The sequence below is a fragment of the Thunnus albacares genome, chromosome 10 (genome assembly GCF_914725855.1).
Source record: "Thunnus albacares chromosome 10, fThuAlb1.1, whole genome shotgun sequence".
In the NCBI taxonomy this organism is placed as follows: Eukaryota; Metazoa; Chordata; class Actinopteri; order Scombriformes; family Scombridae; genus Thunnus; species Thunnus albacares.
In genome coordinates, this window is record NC_058115.1 from 14637581 (window position 1) to 14659838 (window position 22258).

The following is a 22258-nucleotide window of genomic DNA, read 5'->3' on the forward strand; positions in this document are numbered from 1 at the left end:
AAAAATTACAGATTCAGATCATTTAATTGATTTATAAAAATGCCTCATAGTTTATAATCATGTAACTTTTTTATATGTAAAATCTTTTTCTGCAATGTACAGTTATCAGATAAATGTAGGAGAGTAAAAAGTATTTGCTTCTGAAATATAGTGGTAGCATTATATGGAAGGACTCCTCAAGTAAAGTAAAAGTGTCTCAAAATTGTACTGATGTACTTAAATCATACTTCTTACATCCCACCACTGTATAAGATGCACAGTTAAGCATAATGATTTCTTGAACATGACAGTAGTTCAGTAGTTACCTGCGGTGAGGTCTGAGAGGATAACCAAGTGTAGTAAAACTACACTTTAATCTGCTGTGGATTTTAAATATTTTTGTTGCTAATATCATTTCTGTCTGCAATATATCTGATCACTGCAGCCATAGACTGAACTAGCCCCATTTTATACATCTCATGTAATTAATACATTAGAAACACAAACTCAAATAAATACTATTAACATATCTCACTATGCCTAGCCTAGCAAATAGCATCAAAATCTGATCTTACTTACAGCAAACACTAGCAGGTGGAGAAATAAGGAAAAAACAGCCACACACTTTCAGTAGAATGCTTTGTCTATTTATTGATTGATAGTGTCTGTTTGTGTCTATAAAATATACATTATAAAATACAATCATAGTTACAGATATAATTCAAACCCCCTCTTTAACCCCTATAAAATAAAAATCAGATAAATACAGAATATTATCATTATGATAAACCCATACAAACAGCTGACAAAACAAAGTATTATTAAAAGTCATGGTACTTTTTTTATGTTGCTGCATGATTGCTCTTTAAATAATTTTTAAGTATGTCCATTGAAATTATCTACCCTATGACATGTATACAGAATGCCTGCAAAAAAAGATCATGTTCTACCACAAACTACCTTTGGAAGCTGCCATTCTGTCAAACAGAATAGACATACAGTATATTTTAAATTAAAATGAAATAATAAAAATGGAGCAGAAACATGTCAAAAGAATACAATCAAGTAATAATTTGAAAGCTAGATATCTTCTCGTAGCTTCTGCTGAAAATATTGTATTTATGGGATAATGACCCACCAGGCACAGTGACTGAATGAATGTGCAATAAAATACATATAACATGAGATTTTCATAACCAAGAGATATCTCTGGCACAAATCTGCATAATTCCTACATTTCCCATAATGCAATGGATAGATTAGAAGCCCCCAATGGACATAAGAAATTCATAAAATGAAGAGAATGAATCACTTCATTCATGATTGTGCACATTCATAATGTACATTTGGTTCCCATATTGCACAACTGTAAACACTTCAATATACCATATCAATGCTTTTCTATTAAGCCTGTTGTGTGTATTTTTGGCTCAAGTCATAATAAGAAAAAGGCACAGCATGTTGCTTTGGATGTGTGTAAGGTGTTTTCATAGATTGTTCCGCAAGGCCTCGATGGCACTAGTACTTCCTCAGCAGTGTATTGGTCGGACTTCACATTTCTCTTTTTATAAAAAAAAAAGTCATTGTACCGTATACCTCCCTCTTCCATTTGTCACAGTCTCTCTCTCACTCAGACTCTCATCTGCGCTCACACTCACACATACACAGACACACACACAGACACAAACACACATGCATACACACAAAAACATACTGAACGTTCAATTTTACAATTGCACTGTAAATCTATGAGCCTTCCTCTCTCCTTTCCTGTGCGTTGTGAACTGTAATTATTCCACTGTCACAGACTTGGCCAAGTTTCTGGGACAGTCAACCTGCAACAAGAGACAGAAGTTTGTTAGAGCAAATTATCTGTAATCAATGATTCTGTACTGTACATATTTCCCACTTTGGAAACATTACATTGTATTAGGGTGCCAAGGATGTGAAGATGTGCCATGATACAGATTTGGCTATACGTGGCATGTTACATTAAGTGTACTGCATATTAACAAGGGAGCATACACTTTCATTTTATGCTAAAACAAGTGCACATTTGCAGGCTAACAAAAAATAGATTTAAAAAAGATGCTCTCATTGTAGTGTTAAGAAAGAAAAACCATAATGCATACACTGATGCCTGAGTCACTGACCAGTCCCTGACCCTATAGTAAAAAAAAGTAATTATATTACTGTGGGTCATCATGCTGACATGTAAAGAATGGTGCCTGTCAAAATTGGTGAGAGAGATGTCTCTCAAGGCAAATGTGTAAACACTCAGTTCACAGTATTTATAATTAAACTTGAGACATTTCATTTCAAGTGGTGCTGCAGCTGCCATGAGAAAGTGAAACAAATTGCACACATACACACACAACCACCATACAATATATTAATAATTAATTAACTGCAGGCTATTACATGTCATAGTCTCCCTGAGTCATGCGCTGCATTTATATTCAACTAAAGTCCACAATATAAATTAAAATATAATTTTTAGGTTGTACCACCCAGTCCTACATCTGGTGGAAAAAGCTTGAACTGCTGCATGTATCTGAATCATGCATATGCATATCATGACATTTAAACAAATACACAACTGTGTCAAAGCCACGTGCAGATAGAAGCAACTGCAAACATTTCAATAGCAAATTATATGTGCAAGATGTTTTAAAATATATGTGCAGTCAAATTCATACTCCCACACAGTTTTGAATTAGCATCATAGTATAATCTTGATATCAATGTGTGAAAATATCTACTGACCTATTTAAAATTATCTGATGAAAAGTTAATAGTTAATAAGTTCAGGTTAATACAGTGTATCCAGTGGTTATATTGTATTTTAATAAAACAATGATATTTGCAGTATTTAGACAGGACAGTTTCAAGAGGGTCCAACTGCAGCACCTCAGACCTCCCTCCTCAGACCTCTCTCATGCAGGTACTACCGCCCCCCCCTGGTTGGAGGATGTATTGTATCTTGTTTCAGAACTCAATTGCCAGGTCATAGTCGACAAAATATAATTATATGAAAACTACATATTAGAAATCTAATTATAAATATATGAAGACAATATATAGTGCAATAGTGCCCTTGTCTTATGAAAGTCGGAACAAACTTTTAAATTAGGCCATGTAGATCTAATACGAGTGAAGATTCAGCAACTAGATTGCTTATTTCTCGTCTCAAGTTTGTTCAGAAACAGACTGTGGTGGACTGCTGAGGATGGTCGGTCTGCAGTTGGACCCTTTCGGACAGTTATGACGCACATGTCCTGATAGTATATCATAGAAAGACTTAATATTTGATTGTTTGTATGATCTTCCTTATGTCTGCGACTCAGATTAGTAATCAGCTAATTAGCAGACAGTTTGACATTTTGGTTCATTACTTAACACAAATCTTAAAGAAAAAATACGTGAAGTACGAAAGACTGAGTTTTTATACTACCATACACTACTGCTACTATACTTACACTACACTATTATACTACTATACACTGAGAATTTGCATGGTTGCATTGAGTCAAAAAAAATATGTTGTCTACATACGTCATATCCACGCAGCACAGCCAAGTGGAATGACAAGAGCTGCAAGGGGATGACACTGAGGATGCCCTGCAGACAGTCCACAGTATGTGGGAGCTCGATGGTCCTGTAGGCATTTCTGGTCACTTCGGTGTCGTCTTGGCAACACAAGATGATGGGCCGACCCTGATGGAGAGAGAGAGAGAGGCATAGAGGACAAAACCATTAACATTAGTCAGTCCATTTTTATTTAGTCATTTATGAGAATACTGTGTGTGTGTGTGTGTGTGTGTGTGTGTGTGTGCGGTTGTCTTACTATGACTCTTATCTAATTTATTACCCCTGCACCTCTTACATGACGTACCTGGGTTCTGTGCTCTTTGCCATACTTTTTATGACTGATTGGTTATATATTTGTTGAAGTTTATTCTACTATTGCTATCTGAATGTCATGTTTGTGTGCATGCATCTGTGCGTTTCAGAGCCCTATTAATATATTTTTCCAGGACCTACCGCTCTGGCAGTGACTTGTTGCAGAGCGTTCTGGCACTTAGTGTAGCAGGCATCTTTCATGATGACCATGATGACTGGCATGTGTTTGTCTATGAGTGCCAGAGGTCCATGCTTCAGCTCACCAGCCAGGATGCCTTCTGAGTGCATGTAGGTGATCTCCTTGATTTTCTGCATTAGAAAAATAGGAATAAAAGTAGCTCAGAACATAATCCTGAATAAAGATAACACACACAAAAGACATTATGAGTGTCATAATCATATGTCGAATTGTATTTTTTACACATACTACACTGAAGTATTCTTGACTCACCAGCGCCCCCTCTAGGCAAGTGGCATAGTTGAAACCTCGGCCCATGACCAGAAGAGACTTTTGCTGATACAGTTCATGGGCGATGGCCTTGATCTTGTCATCCAGAGACAACACCTTCTCTATCATTTCTAGGAGAGCAGAATAATAATGCGTCATGTGGATGTGGAGGTCTTGTGATGAGATTATGACAGTGTTTTGTTAGCTTGATTTGTCATATATGGCTAAACATCACCGAGCATCTGCCTGTCTACATTTAAAGATGTGCTCATGTTGAGACTGTGAAGGGCATAGGCTTGCTTGTTTATTGGTGTCTGTTAAAACACTGACCAGGTAGCACTCTGAGGCTGTTGATGATCTCCAGTCTTCTCTTCTGTAGGGAGAGTCTGTCCTCACTCATCATCAAACCAAACATGATGAGGGCAACAAACTGACTGGTGTACGCCTGGATCACACACACAAGAAACACTCATATTACCCCAAGCTGTACTGAACAGTGTGGTATCAGCCTATTCAGAAAATAACACTGCTGTGTTATTGTGCAGCTTTTACAGAGAAGAATTTTATCATTAAATTGTGTGCAAAGTGCTTTTAATACTGCTGGACAGCTTATATTAAATATGAAAAACATGTGTATTTTGCATATTGCTGTTGCCAGATGAAAATGCAGTGAACATTTGAGGAAATTGTGTTTAGTTTGACCACCATGTGATAAGACAAAGTTTATCTGAATGTTGTAGAAACTGTACCTTTGTGCTAGCCACTCCAATCTCAGGCCCGGCATTGATGTGGACTCCGCAGTCTGTTTCTCTACAAATGGAGCTTCCCACAGTGTTGGTTATACCCACTGTCAGAGCACCACGGTCCTTGCAGTAGCGCAACGCCATCAATGTGTCTGCTGTCTCTCCTGAGGGAGCAAAGGGAATGAAAAGATATGCTTATGATGCAGAATTACAGCACAAGGAGGCCACTGTTATAGAAGGAGAGGTTCATCAAAAGAGGATCATATTGAAGGAGGTTTCAGGTAAGAATTGTTAAAGAAACAAAAAGACAGTCATCTCAAGAGAGTGTTTAAGATCAAACAAAACTAAACCAGCAACCTCAGGAGACAAAAAACATGAGCAAAGACTGTACTGTGAGAACAGGTGTCCTGGAGTTTGTGTGTTGCTGTCACCTGACTGGCTGATAAAGAAACAAACGTCATCTCTGAAAACAGGTGTGTTGCGGTCCAGAAAGTCACTTGCCAGCTCCACCATGACAGGCAGCTCTGTCAACTCCTCAAGGATCTGTCTGGTCTGAAAATGATCAAAACAAAAGCAGCAGCTTAACCATGATCATCATCATCATTACCACTCTCAGTGCAAACAGCAATATCATGTATTACACTCTACTTTACCTTTATGATATAAAACTAATTATCTAAACTGTCTTTCCTACAACATGCCATCATCAAGGTCAACTTAATTTTTGATCTCTCTACTCACAGCCACTGCAGCATGGAAACTGGTGCCACAGCCAATCATAATTAGCCGTCTGCAGCGTTTAATTTCTTTCAGGTTTGCCTTGAGCCCTCCGAGAACCACTGAGGAAATAGAAAACAGCATACTGTTGATTCACTGCACGTTTCTGGTCCCTTAGGCATTAGCTATTGAATATGTTTTACATTCAATCATGTGAGGATTGCCTAGTTGTGCATATAATGTGTACAATTAAAAGGTAGTACAAGTTTAGTGAATAAATCAGACATCTTTGAACAATTTCAAATGTATAAAATCATTTTACATGTACATGTATAACGTGGAAGCTGGAGGATTTGAATGACAGAGAGGGCGGTTAAATGTGGACTGTAATGATGTGCAAATATTTTTTTAGTGTATGACTGTACTTTGAATAGACAATGGTAAGCAGGACACACGGCAAACTACAGATCCTGTGTGCATAACCTGAATCAGTCCCTGCTAATACTTATTCAAAAGATCAGGGACTTGGTGGAGTGTGTGACATATCCTTAAACCTTGAAGGTAGGACAGGTCACCTGTATTAGAGTCGAAACAAATCCGGCCTCTCATTGTGTTGACCACCGACTCCGGCTGCTCAAAGATCTCTTTCTGCATGAAGGCGTCAAAGTTTCCTGCAAAGGGAGGAGAATATTTTGTATTATGACCCAGGACATGACACATCCTTCTAAGAGATAAGAAAAAAAAAACAGTGGTATACGGAGCCAAAGTCTATGCAAAAAAAAAAAAACCCCAGCAGTATTATGTTTTAACTTATTCAGCCAGGAGAGGGCATGCAAGTATAACTCTATTAACCAGACCTTATTCGTAGCCTGTACTACATGCATGTTACTGTTCGTATGCTACAGAATTTGTTAGAGGCTGCTTTGTTAGTGTCATTTGTAACATCTGAGCTCTTATATGCTCATATAATCTCCTTTTTAAGCAAAATTACTTTCTAAAATAAAATAAAAGCAATGTATTGGTCATCATAAGCTCCACCAAATGCAAAATTGCCTTTTTGAGCCATCATCTGACCTTTCATGATCTGTTGCAGCTCCATCTGTAGTGTTTGGATTGCCCTCACTGGGTCCTCACCGGCCTGCCGGTTTACCCTGTGGATGGAGAGTTTCCCTCCGGTCACCACTGCAATGTCATTATCCTCCAGGTACAACACCTTGTTGGTGTGCTCAATGATGGCACTGTGAGTCGAGGAAAAGACAGAGACATGCTGATGATGTGATTTTTACAAAGGGTACTAAGCATGTTTCTTATTTTTGTGGATTATTGTTCTTGTTCTAGAGGAAAGAAGTCAATAAGAAATGACAATTCAACGATATATTCCCATGTTGGATTCATCACAGGATACACAGATAATTAGTTTCTCACCTGGCGTCAGAGGCGAAGTAATACTCCACAGCTCTGCCATCCCCCACAGAGTCGATACTGTTGGAGCAGTCAGGACGGTTATGGCTGTTCTTCTCCTGCACTCCATCCTTGAAGAGAGCTATAGGGTCAAAAGCCAGAGGACAAGGATCAGAGGTCGCACGGTGGCTTTGAGTCACTAAAACAATCAAGATGTTCTCATCGCTTAAATTCTTCCTCTCAACTTCCAGATGTAGTCAGATCGCTGCTGTGGACTTGGGTTTGCTGTGTTGTGAAATTCTGATTCGTGAGTAAGATCATAAGAGGAAACTTCTAAATGGCTTTACGGTAACAAATGAACAAGGAGTGAAAATGATGTGATAGGCCTCTATCCTGTGAAAATCATCAATGCATATTATTTGTCATCAGATTTGTTCTATTTTGCTGAATGGGTGTATGTGTCCTTTTTTAGGCTCAGGAGGAAGATCGGGGACAAGGACAATCCTCTCCTTAGTTTACAATAGGACTGGCATGACAAAGAGTCAAGCATGGTCTTATTTGGCACTTTCACTGTGGTGTTTATATGCTGTTTAAACAGGCACAAGGTAGACCTAACACAATACACAAAGTCGATTTAAGTATGTGATAATAGAGGTATTTGTCACTACACAACTTATCATCTTCACATATATGGGTGAAAAACATAAAATGTTATAAAAAGAAAAGTCCAAGAGGCATTGAAAAGCCACACCCAGCTTAGCTTTTTCCTGTCATTACACCACCTCTTCTTTGTACTTTGGACACATCTCACTCGAGCCATTAAGAACCATAAATATTAAGTAAACAGATAAGATCTTTAAGACACAGTCCTACGCACAGTAGAGACAAAAGAAGCAAACATTTGAAAAAAACAAAACACGCATGTTGTTACTAACAATGAATAATCATGATGACAGATGTTTTCTTCGAAATACATCTGTTTGAAATATTACAAAGAATCTCAAATTCTGTCTCTGTTTGGGCGAGAACCACATTCTGAGCAGAAAGTATCTGAATGAAGAACAATTCCCTGTAAAACTACACACAGAAATACATGGCAACTCTTCAAGTAAGAGGGCTTTCTAAGAAGAAAGTATTTACCAGAATTATTGCACAATAAATAACAGAGCCACAAAACATTCTGTAGTACTTAAACAGTTGGCCAAGAGAAACATTCTGACAGAGTCAATATGGATTTGATACAATACATCTGAGACAATGAATAGAGCAACATTAAACTCCAGTGAGAAAAGACCCCCTTCATAGGATATATGTTTATGGCTACTGTATTGTGTAAGTTGGCCACTTGGTGTGTATGAGTGAACTCTGACTGTGCTTAATGAAAATTCTTAACTTTCTGCATATCCTGTTAAATTAGAAGCAATTTATTGATCCTGCTAACAAGCACTACCTGTGCAGCATAGCTTATTCCTCTGTGTTATATCAATGAGCCACACAGTTTTACTTGGTGACATTTCTTTCATTGCTATGAACACATACACTGTTGCTCCTTTTGACTAAATCCCACATACACAATCCTGCTGCTGTAAATAACTCGCTAGCGCACCAAATCAGTGGCTGAAAATAGTCCCCAACAAATATTTACTCTTTACTCCTGTTTGAATAATGTTGACTAAAACGTACACTGCCCAACTGTCTCAGGAAATGATTCAGCCATTTTTAAAAATAGTATATTCATCACCCGTTTTTTCAAGGTTTACAACCTCACTAGGTGCATGAAGCTGAGAGACGGACTAATACATTGTTGCTCTTGGTCTTTTCATGGGCTTTGTTGACAACAAATGTAGAATAGTGTTATTGTTTAAAGTTGTGTTTAAAAGTGGTTTTAGAAAAGGTTAAATGTGATACATTTTATTTGTGTTTTATGTTTTATTTTGGCATTTATTCTTTATACTTTTTTGCTGTGTTAAGACTGAGGAAGCAGCTCTTGGTCCACCTAACCCTGATCCACATATCTTAAACAATAACTCAATACGTCTCAGTCTACTATGACAGAGATATGTGGAGCTAAACACAGACCATAATAATAATAATAATAATAATAATAATAATAATAATAATAATAATAACAATAATAATTATAATAATACCCGTCTTGATACCCAAAGCACTTCACAGTGAAGGGAGGGGACTCATCTCAACCACCACCAATGTGTAGCACCCACCTGGGTGATGCATGGCAGCCATTTCGTGCCAGAAGGTTCACCACACATCAGCTTGAGGTGGAGAAGGAGGGATTCATTGAGCCAATTACACTGGGGGATGATTAGGTGGCCAGATGGAGAGAGCCAGGTTGGGAGTATCGCCAGGAACACCGGGGAACCACCTACTCTTTACAATAACTACCATGGGATCTTTAATGACCACAGAGAGGCAGGTCATCGGTTTAACGTCTCATCTGAATGACAGCATCTCTTACGGCACAGTGTCCCCGTCACTGCACTGGGATTTATTAGGACCAAAGGATAGATTGCCCCCTTTTGGCCCACCAAACACCATTTCCAGCAGCAACCTAGTTTATCCCAGGAGGTCTCTCATCCAAGAACTGACCAAACCAACACCTGCTTAGCTTTCGTCATTCACCAGAAACAGGGTACATGATGGTATAGCTGCTGACGATACAGTATCGAACAGTCTTATCACATATGACTTATGCAATTTATTACCTATGTGACTGAGTATCTAGTGCTCAGAGGCACGTATGCTGTAAGGCGATAATCAGCAGTGCTATTAAATTAGATAATGAAATACTACATACTCTGTCATAAATTTAATTTATGTCGTCTATCTAACCTCTGCGTATGCTGCTGTGAATGTATGTACCTACAGCAGGTCTGTGTGTGTGAGAGTGCATTTAGGCAATAATTGAGGTTGAAGTGTAAGCGGATAATGGCAGACAGAGAGAGAGGAACACAGCTCACCACTGTTGTACTGGATGGGAATGTGTTCGGTCAACAGCTCATGCTTGCTTCGCACACCAATGAGCAACGGACTTCCTCTCCTGCCGGGACAAGAATGAAGCAGGCATGGAGAGAGAGAGGGGGAGAAAGTGTGGGAGAAAGGAGAGGATTATGTTTTGTAGACACACAACAATGTCAGACACACACTCTCATGTTGTACCTTGCTGTGAATGTTGAGGCAATTTGACTACCGTATTATCCTAAACATCATTGTAACATCAAGTTCACACAATTCTGTGTGAACTTGATGTTTGTCCCTGTGTCAGAGTTCTCCCCACTAATATCTTATCTTGAACATAGAAACTGATCCTTCATCTGTCTACATCCCTTTAGGATTTCCTCACAGTTCCTGGACTGAGTCACACTACTTCCTCATTGGCTGAGGGATTCTATGTGGGCTTCTCTGATTGGCTGTGGATGCTGAGAAGGTACGACCACATGTGGACTAGACAGGTGAGTGAGGAGGGTGTGATGAAACCAACCTTAAATCCGAAGAAAGCTTTACAGACTGCACACAGTACATCAAAACAAAACCTCTTCATGGCAAGTTAGTTATTATGATACAAGACTCTTGAGAAACTCAGTCCAAAAGGCCTCTCCTTATTTCTTCTTTTTCCCCTCCCTCTTTCTCTATCTGGATCCCTTTTTCTCTCTCCGGTTAAGCTTTCTCCGGACGCTCGGCTACACTGACGTAAGACCACTGGTTGTTTTAAGGGGTGTGGGGCTTGAAAAGGGAGGCTTGCAAACAGAAACATGTGGTCGCTATCCAATACAATATTTACCCTGAGGGAGGGAGAGACGGGAAGAAGGGAAGCAGAGGGGGATGAAAGAAAAGTAAGAGAAAGAGGTGGTGGGGTGGAAAGAGAGAGAATGGAAGAACAACAGAATGAGACAAAGCAAGAAACGCTGTAAAGAGAGTAAAAGTCCTGCCAGGAGATCGATCCTTGACAACAAAGGGCGGGTGACAAGCATCACTAAACAAACATTCCGGTATCATGAGCGACAATGCTGATAATTCAGCATATTTGCCAAAACTACAGTCTCTCAGTTTATCTAAATTGGTGCAATATATTATCTAGAAGAAATTTCTCTAACTACAAGCAGACAATGGACAATTGAGAATTATTATCCTTGCCAGCATTGGCACTGCCAGGAAACCTTTTTGCATAAACCATAAATCAAAGCCCACTTATCTCTCTACATTTCTTTGCCCTTCTGCCCTCCTCCTTTTTCTCTCTCTAAGTCTCTCACTCCTTTGCTCAGGCACCTTCCCTCTCCATGATCCACGACGGCTCACTGAACCAGGTAGGTATAAAATAAGATAAAAAGATGAGAGGTGATTAACCAGGAGTCATGCTGGCAGGGGCATTTCCCCAAGGCCGAAACAGGAAACTCTCTAGTCTCTCCGGTAATGAGTCACAGAGAAGCCAGTGGAGGGCCAGCAACCCGGCGGCCAGAGGCCCAGGAGGTAGAGAGGGAAACTGAATTCAACCTCCGCTCTGCTCCCTCTTTGCCTTGGTCTTAAGACACAGATAGGACTGACACATGCAGTTGTGCGGGAAATTACGCACACTTACGCGCTCGAAAAACAGTGAAATTAGCCATTAGCGTAAGCAAAGCGCAAGCAAGAGTCATAACGTGTCAAATGTAATGGATGTTAGCTGAGATAAGCCAGAATGAGTGAATCAAAGGAATCTCCTGAAATCGTATTTGGGATTGCTTCACAGCGAGGATGACTCATCTCCATTGAGTCCAGATCATTGCACAGATACTGGACCATAATGTGAAGTGAAACACCAGCAGTGTGTGTGTGTGTGTGTGTGTGTGTGTGTGTGTGTGTGCGTGTCTGTGTGTGTGCGCGTACTAACCTGGTTGACACAGCCTCTCCAGGGAAGTGACGGCTTTTAAACACGAGAGCGAAAGCCCCCTCCTGAGACAGAAAGAAGCAAGAGGAAACGCAGAGTTTACATGAGTGTGATGAAAGACTGATAATACACTAGCGTCAGGGAGGAGGAAGAAAAACAATTCATAATCTCAAATTTAAAAAATGTAGCGCTAATCAAGTATTCCTAGAGAGAGTAACGTAAACATTTTCTGAACACAAACAAATGTTTCTCCTGGCCCTGTGGGGTTTAGTAGTTGTGGTGGGGGTGTGGTTGAGTCTTGGGAAGGAGCAGGGGAATGGTGGTGGGGTGTGTGTGAGGGAAATAAGACCTCTATTGTATAACATCAGCTGTGTTTCGAAAGCACTTTCTGCAATGCCGCCTGTGGTGGTTAGAAGCAGAACTGGCTGGTTGTGTGCGTGTGATGTTGAAAGTTTAGGGGGGGGCGGGGGTAAGCATGTCATGGTCGTAGTAAGGCTGTTTGTGGGTCGAACTATCTGGTTCCCATTACTCCACATTCAAAATGGCTGCTATTACCTCCTCTGTTCTTCTAAGTAGAGACAACTCAAAAGTGTCAAACTCCGAGGAGTAAAAGTCATACAATGGAAAAAAAGAGGCTTGCTTCACCTCACCCGAAAACTCAGCTTCTGTAAAGAGGTGATGTCACTTGTGATGCTGTTAGGGTGGTTGCCATAGCGGCTGTTTTGTGATGGTGTACTGTGTTTTAATGGACAGGAAATTTAAGCAGTTTCACACACTGTAGAATGAGCCAATGAGTGAGTATGTGTGTATGACCGGATAATGACACTTAGTGACATGATGCTGTCCCTCATAGTTACCAGAAAACTGTTTATAAAAGTTTCCATTCTCAAAAACGCCACAGAAACTGTGGAGGGAGGAAATAAAAGTGAAGTTCTCATGTTGTACATACTAAAAAAAGGGCAGTATTGTAACACCACCTGTCCAGCTGTTAAATGTGTGGTTGTGTGTGTATGTGTATGTGTGTATGTGTTGGTTGGTTTTGTTTTGGAGCAGTCAGTGTTGTCAGTGATGTGCTGAAGTTTGAGCTACTCACCAGCTGCTGAATGACCCTCTCTACCAGCGTGGAGAAGGAGACGCTGTCACTCTCCCGGTTGTCATAAACATATTTGATCAATTTGGGAATCACCTCAGTGTCTGTCTCTGACTCAAACTCATATCCTTTGGTGATCTGAGGTAGGTAAGAGATACAGTATATATTAACATATACATATCATTTTTACATAAACATGCAGAGGATATGAAGTCTGTATTGGTGTGTAGCAGGCATCCAAAATGACTCAAAAACCATTGCTGTATGAACGACAGTTACAAAAAAGGGTTCATATGTCAATTTCATGATATGCCACCTTACTTGTTAAGGATTAGTTACATTTACACACAAAAACTGTCAGGACATTGTCGGTAGTTGAACAAACAATCATGCTGTTGTTTGTCTTGTGAGGACAGTGGCCATTGTATATTTGGCGGGGCTATATTTGCAAACTTATGAACCGAGAGGTAATTGAAATAATGAGCATTACTTATTTTCTCACGTCACTGGTGTGAGTGAACAGCTATTTACATACAATAGTTAAGTGAAAATATTATTGATCGATCAAGTAACATCTTCAGTAGTTTGCTAAAGTGACACACTGCAGTGGATGACACTAATTTTCCAGTAATTTTACACTTACACATGAGCACACAATCTTCACATGTAACAACTCTCCACCATTCAGAAAAAAGAATTTCACATTCATTGTTTTTTATATATTTAAGTTTTAATTTAATAATTTGATTTTCTCCTTCTATCAACAAATAGTAAATTCCTGCTGCTGTTTATTCCTGTAAAAAGCATTCATAACGACTAATGTGAGAACAAATCACTTTTGAAACATTCTTAGTTTATTAGTAACATTATATAATGTTGTGAAGAGACAGTTCTGGTGCTGAAGGCCGGAGTGATTTCAGAAAATTAGAAAACTCATAAATTTTTCTTCTCCATTAATATAAAAACATGCAATTATATTCTAGTGTCTCTGTATGTACATTGTTGCATTCCTGCAAATACATTATATATACTTATATTTGCTTAGTAGGTCATTTGTTTGCAGTGGTTACCTACAGGAGCAGTGATTTCAAAAGTGTGGGGATTGTAGGGGTGGGACATGAGAACTGCAACCCCCCTTGCCTTCAGCCCCCGTTCCAGTCTCCACAACATGCCAAATCAAATTGAATGCCATGCAGCTCTACATTTTCTTCAACACCATATGCAAATAATATTGAGTTCAAAATGTACATTATAGCACCACACCCTTCACTCCATATTATATTCACCAGCATTCACATACCACAGTATTAAGCAATGACTTCAGACTTTTTAGTGTCTGTTAAAAAAACACGCTTTTCATAAAAATATAAAGAATAAGACTTTAATTCTCTTTTTTCTTATCTTTCTTATTCTTCATCCATGATACACAACAAGATGAAAACTAGCTACATTGAGCTACATTGTCCAGCATACCCATTACTCAAATCAGGCGTCAGTGGGTGAAATTGGCAAGAACACAGCAGCTTTCACATTACAAAAACAGAACTCTACTCAAAACCGGAGTGACAGAAGCACCGTACTTCAACTGTCCTGGCCTGGTGGGTCGTTCAAATGGCTGTGATTGGCTGGATGGCAGATCAATCAATCTAACTTGACCAATAGGTTTTCATGTGCGGGGAATTCAGTTTCGTTTCATCAATGACTACCTCAGGAAAAAGTTGGAGTTGGGGGGTGGAATCATATTTCTGTGAAAAGTGCCAGTGTTGCAACACCCATAACACCCGCAGCTGTGACGTGCTTGGTTACCTTGGCAGTGGACAGGCTGACTTATATAACTAACCCAACTGAATGTACGAAACTAATGAAATAGCCAGCAATTTACATTTGTCTAACCTGTGGCAAGTGTTGGTATTTCAGCCTGCTTTGAACCATGGGCTAAACAGAACAACATTACAGTATATTGACATATTATTTATTATTTAGTATTATAGCCAATCATATAGCTTGTACAAGAGGAATTCCATGTGATAGGATGACTTACCAGGTACTCCTTCAGTTCCTTATAATTGGTGATGATGCCATTGTGGATGACGACAAACTCTGGAAAAAAGTCAGCGAGAGTGAAAAGATTAGATAAAGGGGCTAAAGGCCAAAAGCTAGTCTTAGCAAAGCTGTAATAAGACCTCTCGTTGTTCTCTCTCAGTGATCCTTCATACTCTAACTGCGTTCATGTTTTGTCAAAGCTCTCGACAAACTAAAAACATCTGCCTTATCCGTAGATCCTAACTATTGCAGTCAATTGGAAAGTATAGCAAGTCTAACTGCCAACCAGGTCAAACTGGTTGTCATTATTCAAAGAATGTTACTTTGAGCACAGGAAGATCGTGCTCAGCAGTGGATTTAGGAGCAGCTAAGATAACAACAATGCAGTGTTACCACAATGACATGGCAGAGCGGGATAACAAAGGCAACCACATGCACTACCAAAAGGGTTACAAACAAACAAGGTGATAAGTTATCATAAATGAGAGGCCAATTAATAATATACCAATGTAGAACAATACTAAACTGTAATATACTGCAAACAGAGGTGACTTGGTAACACAGTTTCTTTCCTGTTCTGTGCGAGAGTCTCACACTTTGGACTTTTATGAGGTTACATACCTTGGGCTAAAGCCAAGGTACATTATTGACAGGTCTAATAACATGGCACACTAATGGCAAAGTGAAGGGTGCACAGCTGATTAGAATAGAAGGTGTGTATGGGTGTGTATGACAGGTATATGACATCTTAACCTTCTATTTTAATGCCCAGTTTTGTAGTTATGAGGTTATTATTATAGGCTGACAAATAAAGTATTCATAACATGTGACTACTGGAGTCATTGGAAAACAAAATATGATCATTATTATTAATTTCCTTTTTTTAATGATTATCAAATGCAACTAGTGTATTTCATTGAAGTTACTTTTACCGACGTTCCTACATGTTTTTTGCATAGATTTATGGTGGTTGATTATGGCTGTTGATGCGTTTATATACTGAACATGTAAGCATGCATGAAAGTACAAATTACCATTATCCTTGTCGGAGCGATGAGGGTGGCTGTTGAGAGCGCTCGGCTCTCCGTGTGTGGCCCATCGAGTGTGAGCGAGGCCAAAGTGTGTGCAGAGCTCCTCGTCCAGTTCCAGTGAGTCTTTCTCTGAACAAGCAAAACACAACACCAATCCTTTCACTGACATGAACAGACTGCAGGGAATTTCAAAGACAGAAAAATGCAGCACATGATGCTCAGTGAGGGGAGAGTGGTGCTTTTGAGTTTTATTTTCACATTTTCCTCAAAATGTTTGCATCAAGAAAGGACGAGGAAAATAACACAGGTCACAATAACGAGATTTTCAAATAACCATAACCAACTAAATGGAGCATTTTCTGCCCATATACATGGAGCACAGTCACTAAAAACTTATTTACTATCATCACATGATCATGCGAACAAAATCCCTTTACTTATTTATTGATACACAGAATATCTGCTGAGAGAATATTATCAAATCATATCAAATCATATTAATCAAATGTGGAAAACCCACTGTAGAGTTCCTCATCCAGAGCCTTGACCTTCCCCTTCTGCTTGACCAAACAGATGGTGTTGCCGTTGATGTCAGAGGTCGTCTTGTTTGGGCCATCCACAGCGATACCTGCAAACAAGCAGGAGGGGAATGAAATGTGTACTTTTGTAGGGTCACACAGAAAGACACTAAACACACAACTGTCACAGATTCAAAGTATTCTATATAATAGTGGTGAGAGGTCAAATTCAGCTTTAGATTCATCAAGACAAGACAAGTACTTCTGTATCTGAGGTATTATTCATTGTGTATGTGTGTGTGTGTGTGTGTGTGTGTGTGTGTGTGTGTGTGTGTGTGTGTGTGTGTGTGTGTGTGTGTGTGTAAGACATGTCATCTACCAGCCATGAAAGGACCTTTTAGTCCTGTGGCTTCATCCTGCTCAAATAGGATGAACAAACACAAAGCGTACTTACGCTTGTGGGTGTGTGTTTCTGTTGCATGTGAACATTATAACTTATCCAAATGACAAGAGGTTTTTGAAGTCTGAAGTCACTGGAGCTTCTTAAAGTACAGTGGGAGTGTGTCTAGTAGTATCTATGATGATACTTCCTCTTCTGTTTAATGATTTAGGTGTGCCTAAATGGCACCTGCCTCATGCTGTCAAGTAATTGTATGTGTCACCTGTAATACAAGTCACACATCATTCCATTCAAAATAAAATGGTGTTAATAACATGTGGTAGGAAGCAGTATAGTGGGTCAGGGTGTTGTCGTGTCCTTACTGTACTAAACCAACGAGTGACGTGATATTGATTGTTAGTATAACCATAAAAAATGAATCATCAATCTGTGTGTGTAATGTTCACACAGATGAATGTGTAATAATGTTCAAGTAGTCTTTTACCTGCAAATAATAAAATGTTTTTTTTAACCGCAATGAAATGTTGCCTATTAATTTTTGGATGTGACACACAGGTGCTGGCAAGGAATACTAGGCTTTTGTGCATGATGTGTGTGTGTCTGTGTCTGTGTGTGTGTATGGAAACACTGTGAAGCCGAGTGTCTCACCTGCTGAATCGTAGCCTCTGTACTCCAGTCTCTGCAGTCCCTTCACTAGCGTCTCAAATATCTCCTTTCTGGTGCGAGTCACTCGATAATTTAGGTAGGCAAAGATCCCTTTTAGAGAGGGAGAAAGAGAAACAGAACTTGAATCCTCTGAGATGCTTAAACTTGTAGGCAGAATTTACACAACTGCCAAGTGTGCAATCTTTTGATTGAATCTTTGATATTTTAACAGTGGCCATGTTATGTGACAGTAATATCCATATAATATGGATACGGTCTGGTTTGTCGATTGGTCATTAAGGAAGAACAAAGCTGGTTAGTGAGGTTGACTCTTAGATTTCAGCTTTATCTTTTGTATCATCTATAATCTTCACCCAAGTTGTTCACCTAATATTCTTGGGAAGGGAGCACACAACAGGCAGATTGAGAAACCAGGAATGGCATCTAATTACATTTAATTACACGAGTTAGTCAAGATGATGCTTCTCTTTATTAGATCAAAAAATAACAGTGTGTATACAGCATGAGGTTACTGGGTATGTTGTCCATATATATATATATATATATATATATATATATATATATATATTAAGTGCAGCCTCCCCCCTACTGTGTGTGTGTGTGTGTGTGTGTTTGTATGTGTGAGATCGCGCACGTACGTCCTATAGGAATATTCCGGGAAGCTCTGCTCCCGCTGGCACACAGCTGGCCATTGACGGACGCACATTGCGCGCAGTGTTGCAGCAGCCAGGTAGGCAGGTTGCGGTCAACTCCCACAACCTTGGCCTCTTCCTTGCAGAAGCGAGGAAAGGCCGAACGACTGTTAAAGATTTACTTTCGGCTGTAAATGTCCCTGTTCGATGGTTGGACATGCGAGAAGCTGTCAAAAGTTGCCAGACCCAGTATTGGGCTCAACTTTACGTTGTTGTGGTGGGTGGATGTGAGTGAGTCACTTCAGTGACACACGGTAACGACCATCAGTTGCATCTTATTTGAAGTGTGATTGGTATGACTTGACTGTTCTGCAGTCAACACCAGTGAGGAAAAAAAAAAATACTGACACGTAGCAGTTGTGCGTAAAGCTCTTCAGGAATCCTCACAGTTCAGAAAACAGAATTATTTTTTTTTTTACAAGTGTTGCGATTTAACCACTACAACTGATCAAGATCGGTAAAACGACATAAGACCAAGTAAAAGCTGATAACCTCGCACATTTCTGGCTTCATCGCGTAGTTTATATGCAATAAAACAGTAATGTAGAAGGCCACTTGGAACTGCAGGAGCCCGTAAAGGCGATTTCTATGCGTAATACGCGCAGTTACTCCAATAAGTTTAACAAAAAATATTAAGTCAATTAAAAAAGAACTTACCACACATGACTCAAGCTTTGCCGTCGTTGCTGGGCACTGTTTTATGACAAAAAGACTTGTAGTTTCCCGGTCGGAGTGATGCTTCGACTTCTCTCGTGTTAAATCCAGGACGACTACACACTCCCACTTTGCATTTAAATGGTGTTTCCTGCTAGGGCAAGCGTCCCACGCCCCACCTCCTCTAACGCCACTCCTGTCACCGTCCTGCCTCCCCACAGGTGTTCACCACTTCATCTGTCACAGATGGATAGGTGCCTATTAACTCAGGTATTTTTCACCCCAACTGATAACGTCAGCAGTACTGAAGAGTTTGTGGACTGTCGACGAGAAAACAAAATCATAGATAGTTCAGTCAGGTTTGACTTACACAGTATATCGTCAAGCATCATCTTATTTGGCGAAGGTGGTCGTTTTGTACTGATTTCTTTGTATGAACTTGAAGTGTTTTCACCTGACTTTGAATGAAGAATCAGACTGTAACTGAAACCGAGCCAGCAGTCAGTCTTCAGTCTATATTCTGGGAGACTTTTTAGTTCTTTCTACCTGCTGCTCCTTGTTTATAATAAAATATCTGCTATCACTTTATTTGAAAACCTTGTGCTCTATATACTAACATTAATAACAAAAGGAAAAAAGTATTATAGTATAGTAGTATTATTAATACCTGATATGAACAGTGGTGAATGTAATTCAGTTCAATGTTATGTCTCATGTGTCTCATGTTTTTGGAGACACAATTTATATTTTTGTATTAATTTGTCTTTACATAGAAACAATTTTCTTCATACTGTTACTATGAACTGTTGCTAAGTGAATTGTACTGTACTTACCTGGGAGTGAGTAAGAAATGAGCAAAGAACAAACAAGGAACTAAGAGCTTTTGGAATATGACTAACTTCTGTCTGAAGCCACAGAGCTGCTGGCTCATTGTACTGTTTTCTGTAATATGCTGAATTCACTGGGCGATTGGTCCTCTCTGATTCATTGGTGCTGTTGGTCAATACATTTAAACTATACAGATCCAGGTGACTACATTTCTGGCAACCTTGTACTTTGCCTGTTTTCACTTCCCGCAGTAAGGATGAAGTGTTGAACTTTAAGAGGCACCCGGAAGAAAGTACAAGGAAAGGGGCTCCAAACAGAGTCAGATGCATACTCATGTTTGAAGTGAGAGGGTTGAGGTCACATCATCAGTCCTTCATTCAGTGTTATTCAGGAAATACTTGTCATTTTAATTAATCATTACTTAACCATCTCCTCATTCCTTTTTGAACGAACTAATCAATCACTTTATGCATACCTGTCTAAGAAGGAGTTGATCCACTCTGTTGAAGAGTGACGTACATTCACTCAAAGGAAATAATGTCAGAACTCTCTTGTCAAAACCTATCACCCCCAATTGCTCATGTTACTGTTAACCTGCTTTTCCAAGGAACCTGCAGACACAGTGGGAGATTACCAAATCCTCTTTGGCACAGGATTGGCTTTGAGTTGTGCTCTGTGTGGAATGAAAAGGAATATGTCACATGTCTCTACTCCTACTGATGATGATGTGATGCCAAGCACAACTTAGAGCAATAAGGCATGATAGAAATTGATTGACTTGGACAAGTCTCCTTGTGTTCCTTTCCTGACACAGGTTGTTTCCTTATCATCTATAAATATTTCCTGGACTCTGGAACATTTCAATTCAGTTTCCTGGTTAGCTGGACTACTCCTCATTAGGTAATACCAGCAAAACATTTTATAGATGCCCCAGGTAAGAGGTACAATTAGTTGGACTGAGCACAGTTGAGCTGAAACTGAGTGACGTCAAACATGAAAAATTAATAAACTAAATAGGTTATTCAATAATACACAGTATTGTCTTAGCACTTAATTTCTATTGCCATGTTAATAAATCAAAAGCCCAACCAAAACAGCCTTCCAGCACTGAAGTCAAGCACATACTGTAATGTTTCAACCTTATCACCTTGATTACTCCTACTCACTCTAGTTTTCCCCACACAAAAGTCCTGCCAAAACTCAGATCTGATGTCAAGGCAACATTTAAAGCAATAATGAATGATGGGAACTGATTGACTTTGATGTGTTTATATGCACCAACATGTGTATTTGCATGGCAGATACTGAGGGAGTTCAGATTCTTGTATAATTTATGGTTTAATTGTCTATTAAAACTACATCTGAACTACAGACAGCATATATAAAAACATATGAAAGATGTTAGTGCGAGGAAAAAACAGAGTCGGAGAAACAGTCACTGCCTGTATCTCAGTTGGATGAATAACAACAGACATTGAGTGGGTAGAGGGAGACAGGCCATGAGAGTGTGTGTGTGTGTGTGAGACACAGTGTTTAGGGAGGAAAACCTACAAAAATGACAAAAAAGTGGCACAAAATCAGAATTAGAAAAGTATGAAATGGGTGAGCACACATTTCACACTGTGTTCTCTCCCTGACCACACCGTGTCCACTTACTATCCACATCTTTGCTTGAGGAATGTTTGAGTGTCTGGCCAAGTCACACGCCTCACCTCGCTTTGTCCAAACCACATCGGCCCATATGTGATCATGATGAAGAAGAACGGGGGTGGCCTATCGTGAATGTATGAAAAAAAGATAATCCCATATTTGCTTTGAAATATCCCACATCCAGTCATCCAAAAGGGGAAACCCGCATAGAGGAAATGCTACTCAAACCTACTAACACTGTAGTGGTGCAGTACATCTATCACTGACATGTATCTTGACATGTATTAGTGTGTTTGAAGTGTCCTGAAGTTGTGTTTAAACCCATTTTTAGCATAATCCAACATCACTACGCTTTTCCATTTGAGAATCCTAATTTGTACCGTATATTGTTTAGGTGTGTTGAGGATGTGCGTGAGTGAAAACCGGTGACAGAAGCCAAAGAACTGCATTCCTCTCCTGGCTTAAAGGATTAATAAGTATAATCATGTTTGCACTATGACTTTGTTATCCAATGAGATCCACCCCAAAGATCAAAGGTTTCTTAATTGCTATGGTGATATAAAATGATGTGCAGACTGCAAGGTTTCACAGCTTATCAAGGAGTTTTAGG

At 39.5% G+C, this 22258-nt stretch overlaps 1 protein-coding gene across 1 annotated transcript; it reads right to left on the reverse strand.

Annotated features, from left to right (window-relative positions):
* Window positions 1–604: 604 nt before the first annotated feature.
* gfpt2 (glutamine-fructose-6-phosphate transaminase 2) lies at window positions 605–19286 on the reverse strand. The gene is made up of 19 exons (XM_044363392.1): window positions 19174–19286; window positions 17807–17914; window positions 16761–16868; window positions 16244–16369; window positions 15208–15266; window positions 13170–13304; window positions 12080–12141; window positions 10173–10252; window positions 7216–7333; window positions 6865–7028; window positions 6366–6461; window positions 5815–5912; window positions 5505–5625; window positions 5080–5237; window positions 4661–4775; window positions 4334–4461; window positions 4024–4191; window positions 3535–3696; window positions 605–1814 (listed from the first exon to the last, which is right to left on the reverse strand). The coding sequence occupies exons 1-19, from the start codon at window positions 19178–19180 to the stop codon at window positions 1770–1772; spliced, it is 2058 nt and encodes a 685-aa protein (XP_044219327.1). The 5' UTR covers window positions 19181–19286; the 3' UTR covers window positions 605–1769.
* Between the last annotated feature and the right edge of the window lie 2972 nt (window positions 19287–22258).

Coding starts and splice junctions, on each gene's coding strand:
- gfpt2 (XM_044363392.1), bottom strand. Junction 15,267..16,243: donor TCGCTCCGACAAGGATAATG/GTAATTTGTACT, acceptor ACTTTTTTCCAG/AGTTTGTCGTCATCCACAAT. Junction 7,029..7,215: donor TACTTCGCCTCTGACGCCAG/GTGAGAAACTAA, acceptor CTCGACTCACAG/TGCCATCATTGAGCACACCA.